This window comes from Gossypium hirsutum, chromosome D05, assembly GCF_007990345.1.
Source record: "Gossypium hirsutum isolate 1008001.06 chromosome D05, Gossypium_hirsutum_v2.1, whole genome shotgun sequence".
Taxonomy (NCBI): domain Eukaryota; kingdom Viridiplantae; phylum Streptophyta; class Magnoliopsida; order Malvales; family Malvaceae; genus Gossypium; species Gossypium hirsutum.
The window spans coordinates 1,300,068-1,317,186 of record NC_053441.1 but is presented as its reverse complement, the minus strand read 5'-3'; the positions used below and the strand labels follow the sequence as shown (position 1 = coordinate 1,317,186).

General features: G+C 32.8%; 1 protein-coding gene and 1 long non-coding RNA gene across 3 annotated transcripts; one reads left to right on the top strand and one right to left on the bottom strand.

Annotated features, from left to right (window-relative positions):
- Positions 1 to 336: 336 nt before the first annotated feature.
- LOC121217448 (uncharacterized) lies at positions 337 to 1,185 on the bottom strand. The gene is made up of 2 exons (XR_005913543.1): positions 877 to 1,185; positions 337 to 624 (listed from the first exon to the last, which is right to left on the bottom strand). It is a non-coding gene; the product is annotated as an uncharacterized lncRNA (long non-coding RNA).
- A 6,276-nt stretch (positions 1,186 to 7,461) lies between these two features.
- On the top strand, positions 7,462 to 16,690 carry LOC121217445 (probable anion transporter 6, chloroplastic). 2 transcript variants are annotated; one of them, XM_041093033.1, is made up of 15 exons: positions 7,462 to 8,052; positions 8,444 to 8,589; positions 8,928 to 9,027; positions 9,328 to 9,380; positions 10,255 to 10,329; positions 10,815 to 10,895; positions 11,153 to 11,220; positions 12,840 to 12,949; positions 14,462 to 14,577; positions 14,843 to 14,879; positions 15,214 to 15,309; positions 15,610 to 15,751; positions 15,882 to 15,934; positions 16,171 to 16,257; positions 16,353 to 16,690. In XM_041093033.1, the coding sequence occupies exons 1-15, from the start codon at positions 7,651 to 7,653 to the stop codon at positions 16,452 to 16,454; spliced, it is 1,668 nt and encodes a 555-aa protein (XP_040948967.1). In that variant the 5' UTR covers positions 7,462 to 7,650; the 3' UTR covers positions 16,455 to 16,690. The 2 variants fall into 2 exon arrangements, with proteins under 2 accessions (XP_040948967.1, XP_040948968.1); XM_041093034.1 differs by having other exon boundaries at positions 15,882 to 15,938.
- The last annotated feature ends 429 nt before the right edge of the window (positions 16,691 to 17,119 follow it).

The following is a 17,119-nucleotide window of genomic DNA, read 5'->3' as shown; positions in this document are numbered from 1 at the left end:
AGCCTTGGAGAGGAAGTATTGTAACACTCTTTACCCGTATCCGACACTGGAATAGGGTATGAGGCATTACTAGAACACATACACTTGCGAACGTATTTAACCGAGTTATAAAATTTCATCTAAATTAAAACTTTCAAAATTATTAACATGCTTTTATAACTCTTCACAATATATCCTCAAAACATTATAATCATAATAAAATTGGGCCTACGAGACCCGATACATACTCATGCAATTCAATGCTTCGTTTCCATTTCATTCAATTCGCAATTTCTCATGCTCACAATTTAAATCATATCACTAGCAATTTCCATTTAATTCACGTACAATTCAATGTCAATAAGTTTAACACTAATACGTATTTACCATTTAACTCAACGTTTATCGATTATACCATTTGTAATACCCAATTATTGCCCGGGCCCAACTATACTCACTAAAACTGACCCAAAGCCCAAATTACAACCTAACCCAATTAAAAACGAGGCCCAATAAGGCCCAAACTAATAACACTGTACAGCCAAAAAAAACCCAGCAAACTCCAATAGCAAGCAGCAGACCAGCACTGTACACACTCCCACGTCGCAATAACTACCGTTTCCCCTAGCGCCGTGCACGTTCATCCTGCAAATAAGCCACGAACCACGAATAACACAAGGAACAGAAGGATAACAAATATATTAAAAGAAAACAACTGATTGTAGAAGAGGGGGAGGTGAAAACTGTTTTTTAGAAGGGAGTTTTTCAGGATTGAAAGGGGAAAAATTAAAGAAAAAAACAGAAGGGGGAAGGAGAGAAATTTTGTAAAGAAAAATTGAAAGAGAATCAAAAACAATTTCTTGAAGCGAAGCAAAGCAGAGGGAGAGGGGTTCTTACCAGCGGTAGCGCTCCGTCGTGGTGCCGTCATGGTCGTTGTAGTTGATCGGAGATGGGTCTGAAATGGTGGAAAGGGGGCTGCGGCAAACTCAAACATGACAGACAAAGGGAATGAGTTTTGGGTTTTAAAATGGGTTCAAAATGGGCCATTTGCATTATTAGTCCTTTGTTTTTTTTGGGTGATTATATCAGTTTTTTTTTATATTTTTAAATTAGGCAATATATTTTAATGTTGTTTTTAGTTCAATCCATGTTGTTGCGCAGTGTTTGACCGGTTTGGATAATTTTCTCTTTTGATCCTCCTTCTGTTACGCGTGATTTAATTTGCCCCTTTTCTCATTTTCAATTTTCGAATTTAGCCTTTAACTTCTATTTATTTTCAATATTAATCCTTAATTTGTTATTATTTTTTAAATACTGTTAAATTGTTTATTACTATATTATTATTAGCATTTATTATTATATTATATTATTATTATTATACATATATTATATGCGCATTATGTGATAATATTTATATGTATACACTTTAAACATTTTTATATACTTTATTATTATTATTTATTATATATGCGTATATACATTTTTACTTTATAATATTTATATGCTTTCCATATTTTATAATCTATAGATGTTTATACATGCTTTTATATATGTATATATATTCATATATTATTCAAAACTTATATTTTTATATATACATATATGCCCATATTTTCATAATTATTAATACATTATGCTTACGTTTTTATTTTTATGTCAACTCATTATATTTTATAATTATGTTCTTATAATTTTTGTACATATATAATTTAAGTTAAAGTAATGATTTCATGTTATGCATCAACATTTTATCATCCTTTTAAAAAATATATATTCTGGTTTCGTTAATATTAATTTTTTTTTCTTTTTTTAAAAACATTTTAATATTTGGCAATTATGATTCTCGAGAAAGATCGTGTCCTAACTTACTGGATCGTGATCATTTTTTTCGATGAATTTAACATGCTAAGTATTCATTTCACAATAAAATTGTAATTTTCAAATAAAAGCTTATTCTCGGGAATTCAAAATGTCGGGTCCTAACTTACTGGTCGTGACATTTCGTTATCTCGAAATAAGAATTTCTAAAACAAAAAGCAATATTCGGTATTTTGAAGATATAAAATATTGTGCCCTAACTTACTGGGTGTGGTGTTTTATTTCTTTGAAATGGGAATGTTTTATCATTTTAGATTCATTCATGGGTTAAAAATTTCTATTTAAAATCTTTTCAAATTTTCGACATCAAGACATAAAATAATCAAATTTGGTACCGATTTTTGGGCGTCACGAGGGTGCTAACCTTTCCTTGTGCGTAACTGACTCCTGAACCTGTTTTCTCAAATTTTGCAGACCAGAATTTTTTTTTTGTGAGCCGATCACACCTTAATAAAGGATCGGTGGCGACTCCAATTTTTTTTTTGTTTTTAAAGTCGATAACTTATTTTTGTTTTCAAAAAAATGGTTTCGACACCATTCATTAACACATTTATGAAATTTTCAATTTTGCAATGAAAATATCACTTTAGCTTAAATAACAACATCATCCTGGTATAAATACACAACCACTTATCCATTTGCTTTAATTCTTTTGGGCCCATTTGTCACTTACCATCCTTGATCAAAATTAAGGAACGGTTACGGAAAATTGAGTACTTCACTTTCACTTTGCCATAGTATAACTATGGCCTTACGTATGATCACTTATCACTTGTCCTTGATAAGATAAGTGTAGCTAGGCTACCACTTATCACTTTTTCACTTGATCAGATAAGTGTAGCTGAGGCTACCACTTATCACTTTGTCACTTGATCAGATAAGTGTAGCTAAAGCTACCACTTATCACTTTGTCACTTGATCATATAAGTATAGCACTTATCACTTTTTCACTTGATCAGATAAGTATAGCACTTATCACTTTTTCACTTGATCAGATAAGTGTAGCTAAAGCTACCACTTATCACTTTATCTCTTGATCAGAAGTACTCAAATCCGGCGTTCCGCTCAATTTGATCATTTATTCGGTTTTCGCATTCTTATTTTATTCTCATTTCAACAATAAATATATTTCATCATACATTATATAATTCATGAAATTAACATTTAATCATTCAGCCATATGAACTTATTATTTCATCATCTTTCCACACTCGTTTTCTATGCACAACACATAAGATATAAACATATCATTCAACCATAGTCGCAAGCTAGTGTATTTAAACATAACTCTTTTTGGGGCTAACCACATGATAAACCATTTCAATGCATAACTTATAAATTTAACATAGCATAATCTAGCCACTACTTGGCCAAAGCCTAAGCATATACACCAAATATGTCAGCCAAATACACATATAGCATAAGCATTATAAGCATGGATAAGCACAACACTTATTCATGTATCAGGCTTACCAACATGTGTTAATTCATAAACCATTCATGACATTATTTCATGCCAATCATATACCGAATATACCATACACACATACTATGAAACTTTATTTTCACACATGAGCTTAAACCATGACCAATAATGCACAAATATAAGCATCATTTCTATTCCATCATTTATCAATTATAATCAAGCATATGACCAATTATACACAAATCATTCATATATTTCTCAATTTTCCTCCTCCTCCTCTCCATTCCACATCCTTAATGTGTATAACACACTTAAACAACATTATTCATACTTTCACTATTTTCTTGTATGTAAAATTCAAGCTGTCCGTCTGAGTCTGAGTCACTAAATTATTTTTATCTAGAGTTACAGAGCTCCAAATTAAGATCCGTAAATTTTCCCTGAAACTAGACTCACATATCTTCTTACCATAAAATTTTCAGAATTTTTTGGTTCAGCAAAATAGTACAGTTTATTCTTTAAATTTTCCCCTATTTTGTTGTCTTACAGTTCCGACCACTCTTCACTAAAAATTAGTTATCTCATTGTACAAAATTCAGATGATGTTTCTGTTTGTTTCTTATGAAAATAGACTCATTAAGGATTCTAATCATATAATTTATAACTCATAATAATTTTTGTACAATTTTTAATGATTTTCCAAAATAAAAACAGGGGAACCCAAATTCATTCTGACCTTATCTCACAAAATCTATTACATCTCATGATTTATAATTCCATTGCTTACACCGTTTCTTTTATAAGAAACTAGACTCAATAAGCTTTAATTTCATATTTTATTCACCCTCTAATTAAATTCCCACAATTTTTGGTGATTTTTCAAAGTTATACTACTGCTGCTGTCCAAAATTACTTTAGTGCAAAATGCTGATTTCCATTTTGCCCCAAATTTCACAGTTTATACAATTTGGTCCTTTCTCAATTAACCCCTCAATTAATCTAATTTTCTCAATTAATACTTTCCATAGACATTACAAGTTGTATCAAAACTATTTAAATTCAGAATTTCCACATATAACTCTATCTTCAAACTCTTTTACTATTAGGTCCCAAACATTCACTTTCTATTCAATTCTTTCAATAAAATCAGCATATGAACAATTTAAAGCTCTTAATTCCATGCTAAATCATCATATAATTCCAGCATGTATTCATAGCAACTTTCAAATTCTTTCATAGAATCAAAAACTAATGAATTCAACAAGTGGACCTAGTTGTAAAAGTCCCCAAAACACAAAAATTTCAAGAAATAATCAAGAATTGAAGTTACCTGCAGTAAAAATATGAAGAACCAGCTTGAAGAAACCCTTCTATGGTGTTTTAGCTGATGAGAATGTAGAAAAATGAAGAGAAATCTAGATAATTCCACTTTGGTCCTAACTTTATTAAGCAAATTTTGCAATATTCCAATTTTACCCTTAATTCTCCTGACTTTCTTGCTGATTTCATGCCTTTGCCGTCCAGCCCAAATAGACCTTGGGTCTATTTTCCTTTTAACTCCTCTTCCTTTTATCATTTAAGTTATTTAATCATTTCCTATAATTTTGCATTTGTTACAATTTAGTCATTTTTGTTCAATTAATTATCGGAACTTTAAAATTTCTTGACGAAACTTTAATAATAACTTTTTAACACTCCATAAATATTTATAAAAATATTTATGGCTCGGTTTAAAATCTCCGATGTCTCAATACCTCGTTTTCGATTCTAATTATTTTAATATTTATTTCTAGTGCACTATTCACTATTTAAAAATTTTTCCTAACTTCACATTTAACTTATACTCACTAAATTAATAATATTTTCTATTCATTTGTCAAATTTAGTGATCTCGAATAACCGTTCTGACACCTTTGAAAATTCAGGCCATTACATTTTTCCTCGTCGGATTTGTGGTCCCGAAACCACTGTTTCGACTAGAACCAAAATCGGGCTGTTACAAGTATAAATTTAAATTTTGAGTATAGATTTAGTATGTACATAGGACTTCATTGAGAATATTATATATATAAACTAAAGGATGAAATTGTTGGATAATGATCTTCATTTTATACTTTGTATTTTGGATGGTTTAAAGTTGTTTCTTGATAATTTGAGTAATACTTAAGGTTGATAGAAGGTATATTTGTATTGTGTTATTGATTGTTTGAAAGGGATATAAATTTTGGAAGTGGCTTAAGGTGGTTAGGGAGCTAAATGTGTAGGGTTTGAAGTTGCAGGGTCGACGTTGCGACGTCGGGATGTTATAGTCGTGATGAACTCAAGTCAGAGAGTCACGTTGCGATGAGGAATTTCTCGAGGTCGTGACGAGCTATGTCACGTTGTGACGTGGGGAATCTAAAGTCCCGACAAGCTCCTAGTAGCTTGAGTCTTTACTCTTTTATTCCTAATCAAGTTTTGACTACTTAAAAAGCTTTCGAAAGTTTGTTTTAAGCTAGAAAATCATATTTTTATGCATTATCATTGTTCTATTGATTGTTATTATCGTACTTGCTCCGGTAACGAATTTGATATCCTGATAGCTTGACTTAGGCAACCGAGTCGGGTAAATGGTGTTATAAAACAGTTGGTAGCTGTGGTGTGATTATGAATTATGATAAATGCCAAAGTTATGCGGTCTTGTGGTTTGGACTGTTGACCCTGAAATTTATTACAAGATGGCAACGAATCAAACTGCAGTACTGTAGCATTTACTGGTTTGGGTTCATGCATTGCATGGTTTCTTGTACAAGAAAAGATCAATCCAATTGCAGATGATTGATTCATGGTTTCGGAATAAAAGGAAATATAAGAGTTTGGCCGTTCATTCAACTTAACCCAAAAAGCATGGAGCTTCTTCATATTTGCTTCTGCTAACCCAACATTTCTCATCAGTTTAAGAAATTGTTCAAATAAGGAATTTATCTTGTCAATATTATCAAATGCAACCACTTTGTCGTAAGAAAACGAACTGTTTTGCGAATATGACTTGCGACCTATAATTACTCAATAGTAATTAAAATCAAAGCGAAGCACAGTTCATAGTTCTTACAGATAGTAGATTTCGTAATTCATGTTTTTATCCTACTACGCATAACTAAGAATTTTTTAGGGTAAATTACATTATTAATCATTAAATTATGGGTAAATTTTTGTTTTAGTTATTTAACTCAAAAAAATTACAATTTGATCATTAACTTTTTTGAAATTGTTTTTTACCCCGTTGTTAAGTCGCACTTTTTAGTCGGTATAATAATTTTAATACTCAATTTTTATATTTTTTTTGTCGATTTGACCCTAATTATATATAAAATGATAAAAGATTAAATTTCTTCAAAATTTTAGAAAAGTTAAAATTTAAATAAAAGGAAATAAAAAAATTCAAAAAATAGATAAAGGGGGAGAAAATAAGGATTTTTTTAAACCTTCCAAATTTCTCTCTGCATTATTTATACAGAGATATCCAATACCCATTCTTCAATAAAAAAAAAATAAAAGAATCTTGATATAGCTTTTTCATTATAAGAAAAATAATTTCAAATTATATTTTGTTTTTACAAAGTTTTGAAAAATAATTTAAATGAAATCAAAATTTGATTTCAATTGAAACAAAAAATATTGTGGTATATTTTAAATTTTTTGGGCTAAAAAAAATTACATCAAAGTCAATTTCACAATACTAGTAATATTGTTTTGAATATTCTTGAAGGGCATGAAATTTGAGTTCGATATATTATTAATTAGGTTTTAAGAAATATTCATGATTTAACTTTATTTTATTTTATTTTAAATTAATTTTCAATAACAAATTTTTTGAGGTTTTAATTTTTTATAATTTTATATTTTTAAATAAAATTGAGTTTTTAAATAATTTTTTTATTGATATAAAACATAAAAGTAGAAAAATAAAGTTATTATTATATCAACTAAAAAGGTATGATTTTAACAGTTGGTTGTTTAAAAAATAAAAATGTTAGCAACCACATTGTAATTTTTTTAATGGTAAATATGACTAATTTTTAATGATTTACATCTTTTTGCAAACCGGGCACCAGGACGAATCAGAAGAAGGCAAGTGTACAATGTCTCAGATTTCACGAATCTATGAAACTTAACCCAAGAACCAAATATTCCAAAAGATGCCATTTTAAGCCAAATCCCAGGCCACAAATCCATTCCCTCGTGGCCTCCTCAAGTCCTCTCACCTTTCGTTTTAACCAAGTTCACCAAAACACGTTCTCTTTTCTTCCCTTCCTAATCATTTACACTTTCAACTTTCACCATGAATCCTTAAACTCAGTTTCTTAGACACACGAAAAGACACAGAGATGGCAAAGTTCACCACCCGGTTAGATAATAACTTCTGTTTTCTTTCTCATAATACCAGCACTTCCCAAAGTTCAATCCTTTTAAACAGAACTTCACGGAAGAATCTTCAGTTGCAGTTAAGTCCTTCAAAGCATCGATTGAATTTCGAAGCTTTATGTAGTATCAAGGAGAAAGAGAATGTTAAAGGCGAGATAGAAAAGGTTGGTGGTGGTGCTAGCAGTGGCGGGTTAGTAAATGGGGTACGTGTTGAGGAACTGGATAGAAAAACAGGTTTGGGTCGGGAGAATGCGTCTAAAGAAGCTGGTTTTGATTTGGTTTGGCCTCCATGGAAGAATATTCCTCAGAGATATAAGCTGATTGGTACCACTTCACTTGCCTTTGTTATTTGCAACATGGATAAGGTTGGTTCTTGATTTCTTTTGCTTTGTTTCTGGTCTCTTAGACAATTTGACAAACAGTTTGTAGTTCATAACTTCATAAGATATACTTATGAAGTTAAAGTTGTCCTTTTGATGCCAAAGTAATTGTCTTTCTAAGACATGTAATTTTATTGCAGTGACGCATGATGTCCTCCATAAAACTCCATGTTGGTGTTTTGTTCCTTATAGAACTTTGGGGCTAATTTTAATCATTTTGGAATTTTTAATCAATTATGAATTTTTCTTTTTAGCAACTGATTTTGGAAGTAAAAGCAAATAGCAAAAAAGTTTATGTAGCAACCACTTGGAGTCTTCATTATTTACTTTTATGTTTAGGTTGAACTAATTTTGTTGAGTTTGTTAAATGGGATAGGTGAACTTGAGTGTTGCTATAATTCCAATGTCACATCAATTCGGGTGGAATTCATCAGTAGCTGGAGTAGTGCAATCATCGTTCTTCTGGGGTTATGCATTGAGTCAATTGCCCGGGGGTTGGCTTTCGAAGCTTTTTGGTGGAAGGTTAGTTTTTTAAGTCTTTGACTGTTTAGTTCAAATCTGCAATCTTTCATATGCATGATGATTTAGAATTAACGAATAGTCAAGAGCATCTCCATATATGGGGCTCTTTCTCAATCATCCATTCAAAAGTGTTAAGGAAAGTGATCCTCATTATATAACATCTAAGATGTCTATGGCTCTAGATTCTAACTGCTGAAATAAACCGTGTCCAAATAAACTGTCATTTGTTTGATCTTAAAAAAGATGCCTTCCAGGGATTATTGAAGGACAACGAATTTAATTTTTTGATACAGTCCCATATATACTTCTTATTACCTGCCAGCTTCTTATTGATGCAGAAAAGTTCTTGAGATTGGAGTACTGGCTTGGTCCTTGGCTACAGCACTTGTTCCTATTCTAGCTGGATTCATGCCTGGACTACTTTTGTCTAGGGTTTTGGTATGTAGGCTTTTTTTTTCCTTTTTTTTCCCTTCAATTTTCATTATCTAGTTATTGTCTGGATTACTATTTCATTTATTTAAATCCCTTGATTTTTTAACTAAAAGTGTTCAGATACTGAACCTTGGATTATATTGTTATATCATTGATTATAAAGTGTCACTCAAGCTGTTCAGATGTTTAATGTATTGCTCATTGATATGTTTATGATTGTTTTTGCGATTATGCTGGAGCTTCTTTTGTTAAATGCTAATTAGTATGCCTCAACTCTGAAATGAATCGCCTTTTTTGTAAATCTAGGTAGGGATAGGAGAAGGTGTTTCTCCGTCAGCTGCAACAGACCTTATTGCCAGGCATGTGTGACATCCATACTCTAAGAGCAATGAGCTTGTTGTTTTATGACGATTGCTAATACCAAACCAGTAACCTTAAATGGCAGATTTGCCCAAAATTTTTACTTTTAATTTGTTGTATCAAGTTGTCTACATGCAGTACATTGGTCAATTGAAACTTCCTGGCCATGGTTTTACTACCATCACATTTCAGTTCTCCTTTTCCCCTTGTAATTTTAGTTAACAAAAAAGGATGGGTTATGGAAGGCTTCCCTAGAAATTGTTTAGCATAATTCATGCTGAAACTGGAGTTTATTGGCTAATATTTTAGTAAAATCATATACATACAAATTTATCCGTATGCTTATGTCGATTGGTTTTTGTGGACTCTGTTTGATGAGATCTCAAGTCCAGTGTCCTCTTTGAAACTCTATTACCCCATTTTTATATTAAGTCGAATTCTTTTCAAGTTTTAGATCTCTCAACAACCGCTGTAAATCCATTACAGATCCATAAGTCACCCAGGCATTTATATTTATACACATATATATGGTCATGTACCTGCTATATATATCATTAAAATCTTATATTGTTCATATAAATCCTTGGGAGATTGATTTCCAGGTCAGGAGGATAAGAATCAAGTACCCCTGTCTTGTGGGAAGAAATTTCTTTTGCTTTACTTACCTAATTACACTTGGAGATGCAGAATTGCAGATTAACTTTTATAGTGTTCCAAAACTAGAAAGCAATTTGAATCTAATATTTTCATCTGACCTTGTAGCATAGGGATATCTTCTGCTGCAGTGCACTTTTTGTGATACAGTTCATCCCCAAATAACTAACCATATCTATCTTGTTTCCTTTTGTTGATATTGTCCAACACAACATGCAGGTCAATACCTTTGGAAGAGCGGTCCAGGGCTGTATCATTTGTCTTTGGTGGGTTAAGTGTAGGAAGTGTTACAGGGTACGTTTTCTTGGAGTCTTATGCTAAGTAGGTAAATACATATTAATGCTCAACTAAGTGATGCATGTTATGGACCCAAAAAGAAAAAATAATAATTGCATGCGTGCAAAAAAGTAGGTTAAATTCGAAGAAAAAGTGGAAAAATCTGTCCTTATTTAGAGTGTTGTGAAGAACAAGAATCCACCTTCTTAAGCTGATGAAAGGTATTTTTTTTTTCTTTTACATCCTTTTAGAACTATATTTTTGGGATGTATAGAATCTCATTGCTGCCAGAGGCCCATTTTTTAATAAAGGATGTGATCAGCATATGCATAACTAGAAACTAATTTTTGTATTAGCACACTAAAGCTAGTGGATAGCCTTCAAATTGTTTTTTCTGTTTTAACTGTACCATCAACAATTCTGTTTGTTGAATGCAGTCAGTTGGGTTAAATGAGTGTTCAATTTAATTTTTGTCATCTTTTCTTTGTTTGAAAATGTTGCAGGCTTCTTGTAGCTCCGACGCTCATCCAAAACCTTGGGTGGGAATCCGTATTTTATTTATTTGGCTTTCTGGGGATATGGTGGTATGTTACTATCTTTAAAATTACAAATATGTTACTTCTGGTTTAGAGTAGGTGCTCTTTCTGTCTGTGCAATATGCAAAGATATAGGAGAACATCTTTTCTTAAATATAAAAGTCAAAAGTTGGGTTTTCTTTGTTCTAAGAATCTGGATTCAGAGAGTTCTTAGGCAATCTAATTTTTAGGGTTTTTTATTTTGAATATTTAGTTCAATGATGGAATGGAAATTTGACTTGAACCTTTTGACCAAAATATTGAAGGTATTTGGGATTTCATTTTCTTGGAGAAGGGCGAGCTTCAGATGCAGTTGAAGTTGAGCATGTTGCACGTAAGCATCCATTCCCTATTTAAGTTCATATTGTTTTTTTGAAAAAGTGAATTGCTTTTGTTTTTGTTTTTTTATCATATGGATAATGAAATGATGAGCATTTTCCTGATCTATTTAAGATAATGGTACTTCTATTCTTCAATAGCACTAATAAATTGTTTCTACGTTCATTTGTAACTAACTAGAAATTACTATATTGGTTGGTGAACTGCTGATGGATACTTGGAAGATATATGATTTAACTTCTATATTTAACTCATCTTTAACCCCTTACATTGGTTAAGTATCTGACCCTTGTTGAAAATATTACTCTTGCTGTCCCCTTCAACTTCTCCATTGTAGCTGTCACCACTATGGATGCAATATGCTATTTTGTGAATTGTCTCATCAATCACATTGGTCAAAGTGCACTGCATCCGACATTTCAACGGAATGCTGCTGGCACTGCTAAGAATAAAGACTCTTTTCCTTCATCATGGATATTTGCACAATTGTTAAGGCCGCTACTGTTATGTATTCATTCTATTACCAGAATATCCATCTATGCACTTCAACAAAAAGCCTTATCACATGGCCCAAAGACTACAACCTCTGCTAGGAATATCAGCTTATGATTGTGAATGATTTGAGATTGTGCTCCACATTCACAGGAGAAACTCTTTGCAAATGGATGGAGACATAAGATAACAATTTGAAATTTGTTTCACTGGCTACTCTATCTTTACCCTGGGTATCATATAGGAAAAGGAAATGAAGAAAGAAAGACCTGGAAGTTACTTGATTTTAAGGTTGTCCCAGTCTGACATGTCTAATACTGTTTCTGATATCATGTGTGAAATCTTAATGACGAGGATCGAATACTACACCACCTCTCTTTGATCACCAATATGAACTGAAGAGAAATAGGTAATGACAACTGAACAAGCTTTACTTGAAACTAGGCCCTCAAAGGGAGTGTAATTTAGTTTCAAGGGCTTTTTCATTAGGAAGGAGAGGTCAAACCTCTGCACTGCCATCTAAGGATGCAATGAAGGACTCATACAGTCATATTTCCTTCTAGTTTGCAACTTTTCGGAGTACCAAGAACAAAATGCTGATAGGCATCTAAAGCCTGTGCAAATATAGAATTTGACTTGTACTTGACTTTTGAATTATTGAAGGATTAATCTATTTCTGCCTTCTCAACAATCTTTAGCCACATACGGACAAGTTACTTGAAGCCCCTTTTCAAAATTTTACACTAGGAGTGCCTACTACTAGACCATTATGCTCCTATTAAAACTCGAAAGCCTCATAGTGGTAATCGATCAAGAGCAGGAGAGGAAAATGAAAGGACATGAGTGGAAACTAAATAGTATTGAATAGAGAAAAGGCCTTAGTATGAACCATATAGTTGACTCTGGACAAACCTGGTACATGGTGACATTATTTCACAAATATTCCAAGGTGCTTAAATACATTAGTAGATTCTCAAACCGTGGAGTTTTGTAAAATTTAATCACATAATGCTGAAATGATTATTTTAAACACTGTTAATACTTTTGATCTTTCACACTCTTTCATTTTTCCTTGATTTCCTCTTTAATGTATTAATGGTCCTGAATTTTGGTATATGACAGCATTGCAATCTGCTAATCTGCACAAGTTGTGGAATAATTCTCTAGAAGAATTAGCTGAGACAAAAACTTCATGGAGTAACACCCAAGAAGAGTTGCGAGCCTCACTGAAGGTATGATGTCTAATGCTTAGTTACCTTTCCCTGACAATGGAAACTTGTCTTCCCCACAAAAAAAGGTGTATTTTGAAGTTATATGGTTTTTTATGTCCTTAGCTTTTCGTGGATACTTTTATCGTCTAAGGCACCCTTTCTCATTTGGTTTGGGTTATTTGATCACTTGTGCTTTGGTTTACTTCAACTGTATATTAAATTGCTAGTAGTTCCATTAGAAAAACAGTTCTGATTTGTGGAACACATGCTGGCCGCATATCCAGCTTATTAAGAGCCATATCTTGATCGGTTCTACTCCTTATCAGTTAGTGCTTAACCCAAAATGTAAAGTAATGATGATTGGATGTATAGCGTTTGTCAAATGCCCCGACATTTTGACCATTCAGCAAACTTAAACAGCCTATGTATTACATGAATCTTGCATGATAATTGATTGGGTTCGGTTCAATCAACCATGGTTGGGTTTAAGTTGATTAATGATTAGCATCTTTAGTGCTATGCTTTTTGTAGCTAGGGTTTGTGGAAAAGATTCTGATATGTGACTCCAGCATGCAGCAGACAGAGTTGCACCCATCATGAGAATGTAACTCAGCATGTTATGCTGGACTTTTTATTATAAACTTGGCATATCATCATGGTAATGAATGCTTCTTTCTTTTTCATTATCTTAGAAGAAAGTTTAGGAAATTTGCATTTCTTATAATACATATCATTTCACTTAATTGCTTTTTATCGATATAAGCATTGTGGAAAGTGTAATTAAAGTTGAAGCAATCTCATTAAAACTAACCTCATTTAGTTTTCACACAATCATGCTTTTCTGATTTATTTTCCTTTAGTATATAGGGCCAAAATTGTAACTAGCTCTCATTTTTTTTACCTCACTGCCTAGACCCAAGAATAGATAGACTTTTTAAGTGATTGTATGAACTATTTTTCCAATTTGAAAGTCAACTTATCAAAAATCTTAGATAATTCAGGGTATCTTTAGTTGAGCGGTATAATCTTGTAGAACAAATATTTTGCATATTGGTGGATCTTTCATTAGCGGCAAGTTAAGTTGTCTAGGCCAGTTTAAGTAAAACTACTGAAACCACTATCCCTGGGACTTATTTGACATTATTTTATGATTATACAATATTTCGACCTTTACGTTCAAGTGTGAGCCGTTTCTATTCATACTGAAGCAGCTGGCCATAAGGCGTATAGAATTCTTTACCAATGTAGTTCATGGTTATTGGCAGTGTCTGAATATGCTTACCAGATTTATCACTTAAAATATGATTTATGATTAAAAAAAATGTCATGTAAAAGTGTGCAGTTTTTTGCCTTGAGTAATCGGTAGTTCAATTGTCTTGTGGACTACTGTTGTTATCATCACAAAACTAACTTATAATGGTCTCAATTGAAAACTATTGTCAATCTCATTTTATTAGTAGCAGCTTTCAAATGTTTCATTATATTGGCCTTGGTCATGTTATGCTTGGTTTCTTATCTGTTTTTGTCTTATAGGATGTACCGTGGAAGGCTTTTTTCCGACTTCCAGCTGTATGGGCTATGATATATGCTCATTTTTGCGGGAGTTGGGGTCATTATACTTGTTTATCTTGGCTTCCTACCTTTTTCAGGTATGTTCACAGCTTCTCAGCATTTTACCCCTTTCATAAAAGCATTCAACAGGGAAGTGATCCCAATGTGAATTTTGTATATTTTGGCCTTAAGGGATACTACAATTTTGCTGTGTGTCATGATCCTACAGGGATACTCATTATTCTACTTTCTCTAAAATGTTCAAGAATAAATGTACAAACATAGCAACTATATTGCATTTTTTTTTATGTTATATTATTTCACTCATGTAGAAGTTTAACTTCTGTTTTGGGTGACATGCAGTGAGGAGCTGAATCTGAACTTGAGAGAAGCTGCATGGGTAACATTAAAATATCTATATTCTATACTCTGTTAGAACATTCTTCTGTATACAGAAGAATAGAGTAATAACTTTGGCATTCAAGTCTTGTCAGTTGTATTGGCTTGAAAATGTATGGTACATATTTTTCAAAGAAAAAGAAAAAAAATACGATGAAGCCAATTCTGTACCTAACCATTCTGTAGTTTCCTCTTATGAATGATGATATTGAACTCAGAAATTATGTGAAATATTTACCTCAAATACACCTAGTTCTTATTGTGGTTACTGTGCTGTCCCAGACTGAATATTGAATTATTTATGTTCTTACAAACAATAAGTTATGTAACTGCAGGTTTCTATCCTTCCTCCCCTGGCTTCCGTTTTTGTGACAAGCATAGCTGCACAGTTTTCTGACAATTTAATTGCAAATGGAGTTGAGACCACTACGGTATGAAGACACCTGAGAATTATAACTTTCTATATGATTATTCACTGAGTTTGTTGAATGAGTTGTTTCATGTTACAACAGATAATATGACATGCCCATAATCTGTATAGGATGTATTCTTAGTTTATCATTGGAGTGAATCTGTATAAGCTGAGCTGTGATATTTTATTGTTCCTTGGGATTTTTAGCTTTAAATTTTAAGGACCTCAGTGGGCATATAACATAAATAGGCTTACCTAGAAGATCCTATTCTTATTTGTGATTTGAACCTTACTAATGGCCTTAACTTTGTGCATGCAGGTGAGAAAGATCTGCCAGGCAATTTCCTTTTTGTCTCCTGCTACTTGCATGATTCTATCTTCTCTAGATCTAGGACTGCAACCATGGGAAATTGTGGGGATTCTCTCCTGTGGACTAGCTCTCTCCAGTTTTGCCTTGTCAGGTGATGACTAATCCAGCTAGTCCCTTGTTCTAGTTATGGAAAATTAACAGTTATTCTACATGATCTGCCTTTTCTGCGGGTTACTAAATACAGTATTGGTACTAACTCCCAACCCCCCAATTGCTTGCAGGGCTTTATTGTACACATCAAGATATATCACCTGAATATGCAAGTATACTTTTGGTATGTAAGTTTGCAAATTGGTTGGTAACGATCTTGAAATTCATTTAAAGAATATTTAAATTAAGGTCAACATGTAATTACGTGCCATTATCAATAGATGGACCAATTCTGTTAGTTTTTTTGTTCCTCATGTTTGTCAGTAGTCTTAAATGACTGGATAAGGATAGACAGTTGAATTCAAGCATACTTCTCCATGAATAACACTAAATGATCCTTTCTTCAAAATTTTCTCGTAGGGTATTACCAACACTGTCGGAGCAGTGCCTGGAATTGTAGGTGTTGCCCTTACTGGTTTTCTTCTAGATTCAACTCATTCATGGAGTGTAAGTTTCATCTTCTGAATCTGTGCCTGGAAATGATGCCTCTCCCGTCCCCTCCCAAATTCTGTAAATAATAATTAAACTTTTGTACTGTGCAGATGTCATTATTTGCACCATCCATATTCTTCTACTTGACTGGTACCATTGTCTGGTTGGCTTTCGCTAGCAGTAAGCCTCAAAGCTTTTCAGAAAGTGATTGACCTCGTTTCTGCGCCTTACATTGTTTCTCCCAGTTGAAGCATCCAAACTAATATACAGTGTTTGAGGTATCCCAAATTGACCCTCCACTGTGCCCAAGTAGAAGTCGACCATGTTCAATGTTTATTATAGTAGGTAGTTTGTTCATATAGATATACCTGCATAGAAAACATACATGTATGATTAAAACTTCAATTTTCTTCATATAATTTGTATATCCAGGTAACGGTTTTGGCCACATATTGTTCTCGAAATTCTGTTCTCAAATTTTTTTGGCAGTGCTTATTAGACCTTGCAATCAGTAATAATCCTAGAAAAGTGTGGTGATCTTTTCACTTCTCCCACAACCTGTTATATGAGAAGTGTCAAATTTGTCGTACCAGAGATCAACTTAAAATGACAAGGTAATTTGTAATAACTCAGTTGAAACCAATTGAAAGTTGTTCAGACGAAAGTTGGGACAGGATGGTCAAATATAAGCCCCCTGAAGTGAATACGAATAATCTGAATTCATCAAAAGACCACTGCCAACCCGTGACTCAGAAAAGAAATTAGACAATGGGCAACTTGTGCATCCAAAGTTTTCATTAGCTTCTCCTAGCTGTAATTTTTGTTCAAAAAGAAAACCTGGAAACGACAGGTTAGCATTTTGAGAAAGCCAGATTTT

What these genes read in the sequence shown, in the direction of transcription:
- LOC121217445 (XM_041093033.1), top strand. Translation starts at nt 7,651, where the DNA reads ATGGCAAAGTTCACCACCCGGTTAGATAATAACTTCTGTTTTCTTTCT. An exon ending in TTATTTGCAACATGGATAAG is followed by an intron (nt 8,053 to 8,443) that starts GTTGGTTCTTGA and finishes TAAATGGGATAG; the next exon opens with GTGAACTTGAGTGTTGCTAT. An exon ending in TCGAAGCTTTTTGGTGGAAG is followed by an intron (nt 8,590 to 8,927) that starts GTTAGTTTTTTA and finishes TTATTGATGCAG; the next exon opens with AAAAGTTCTTGAGATTGGAG.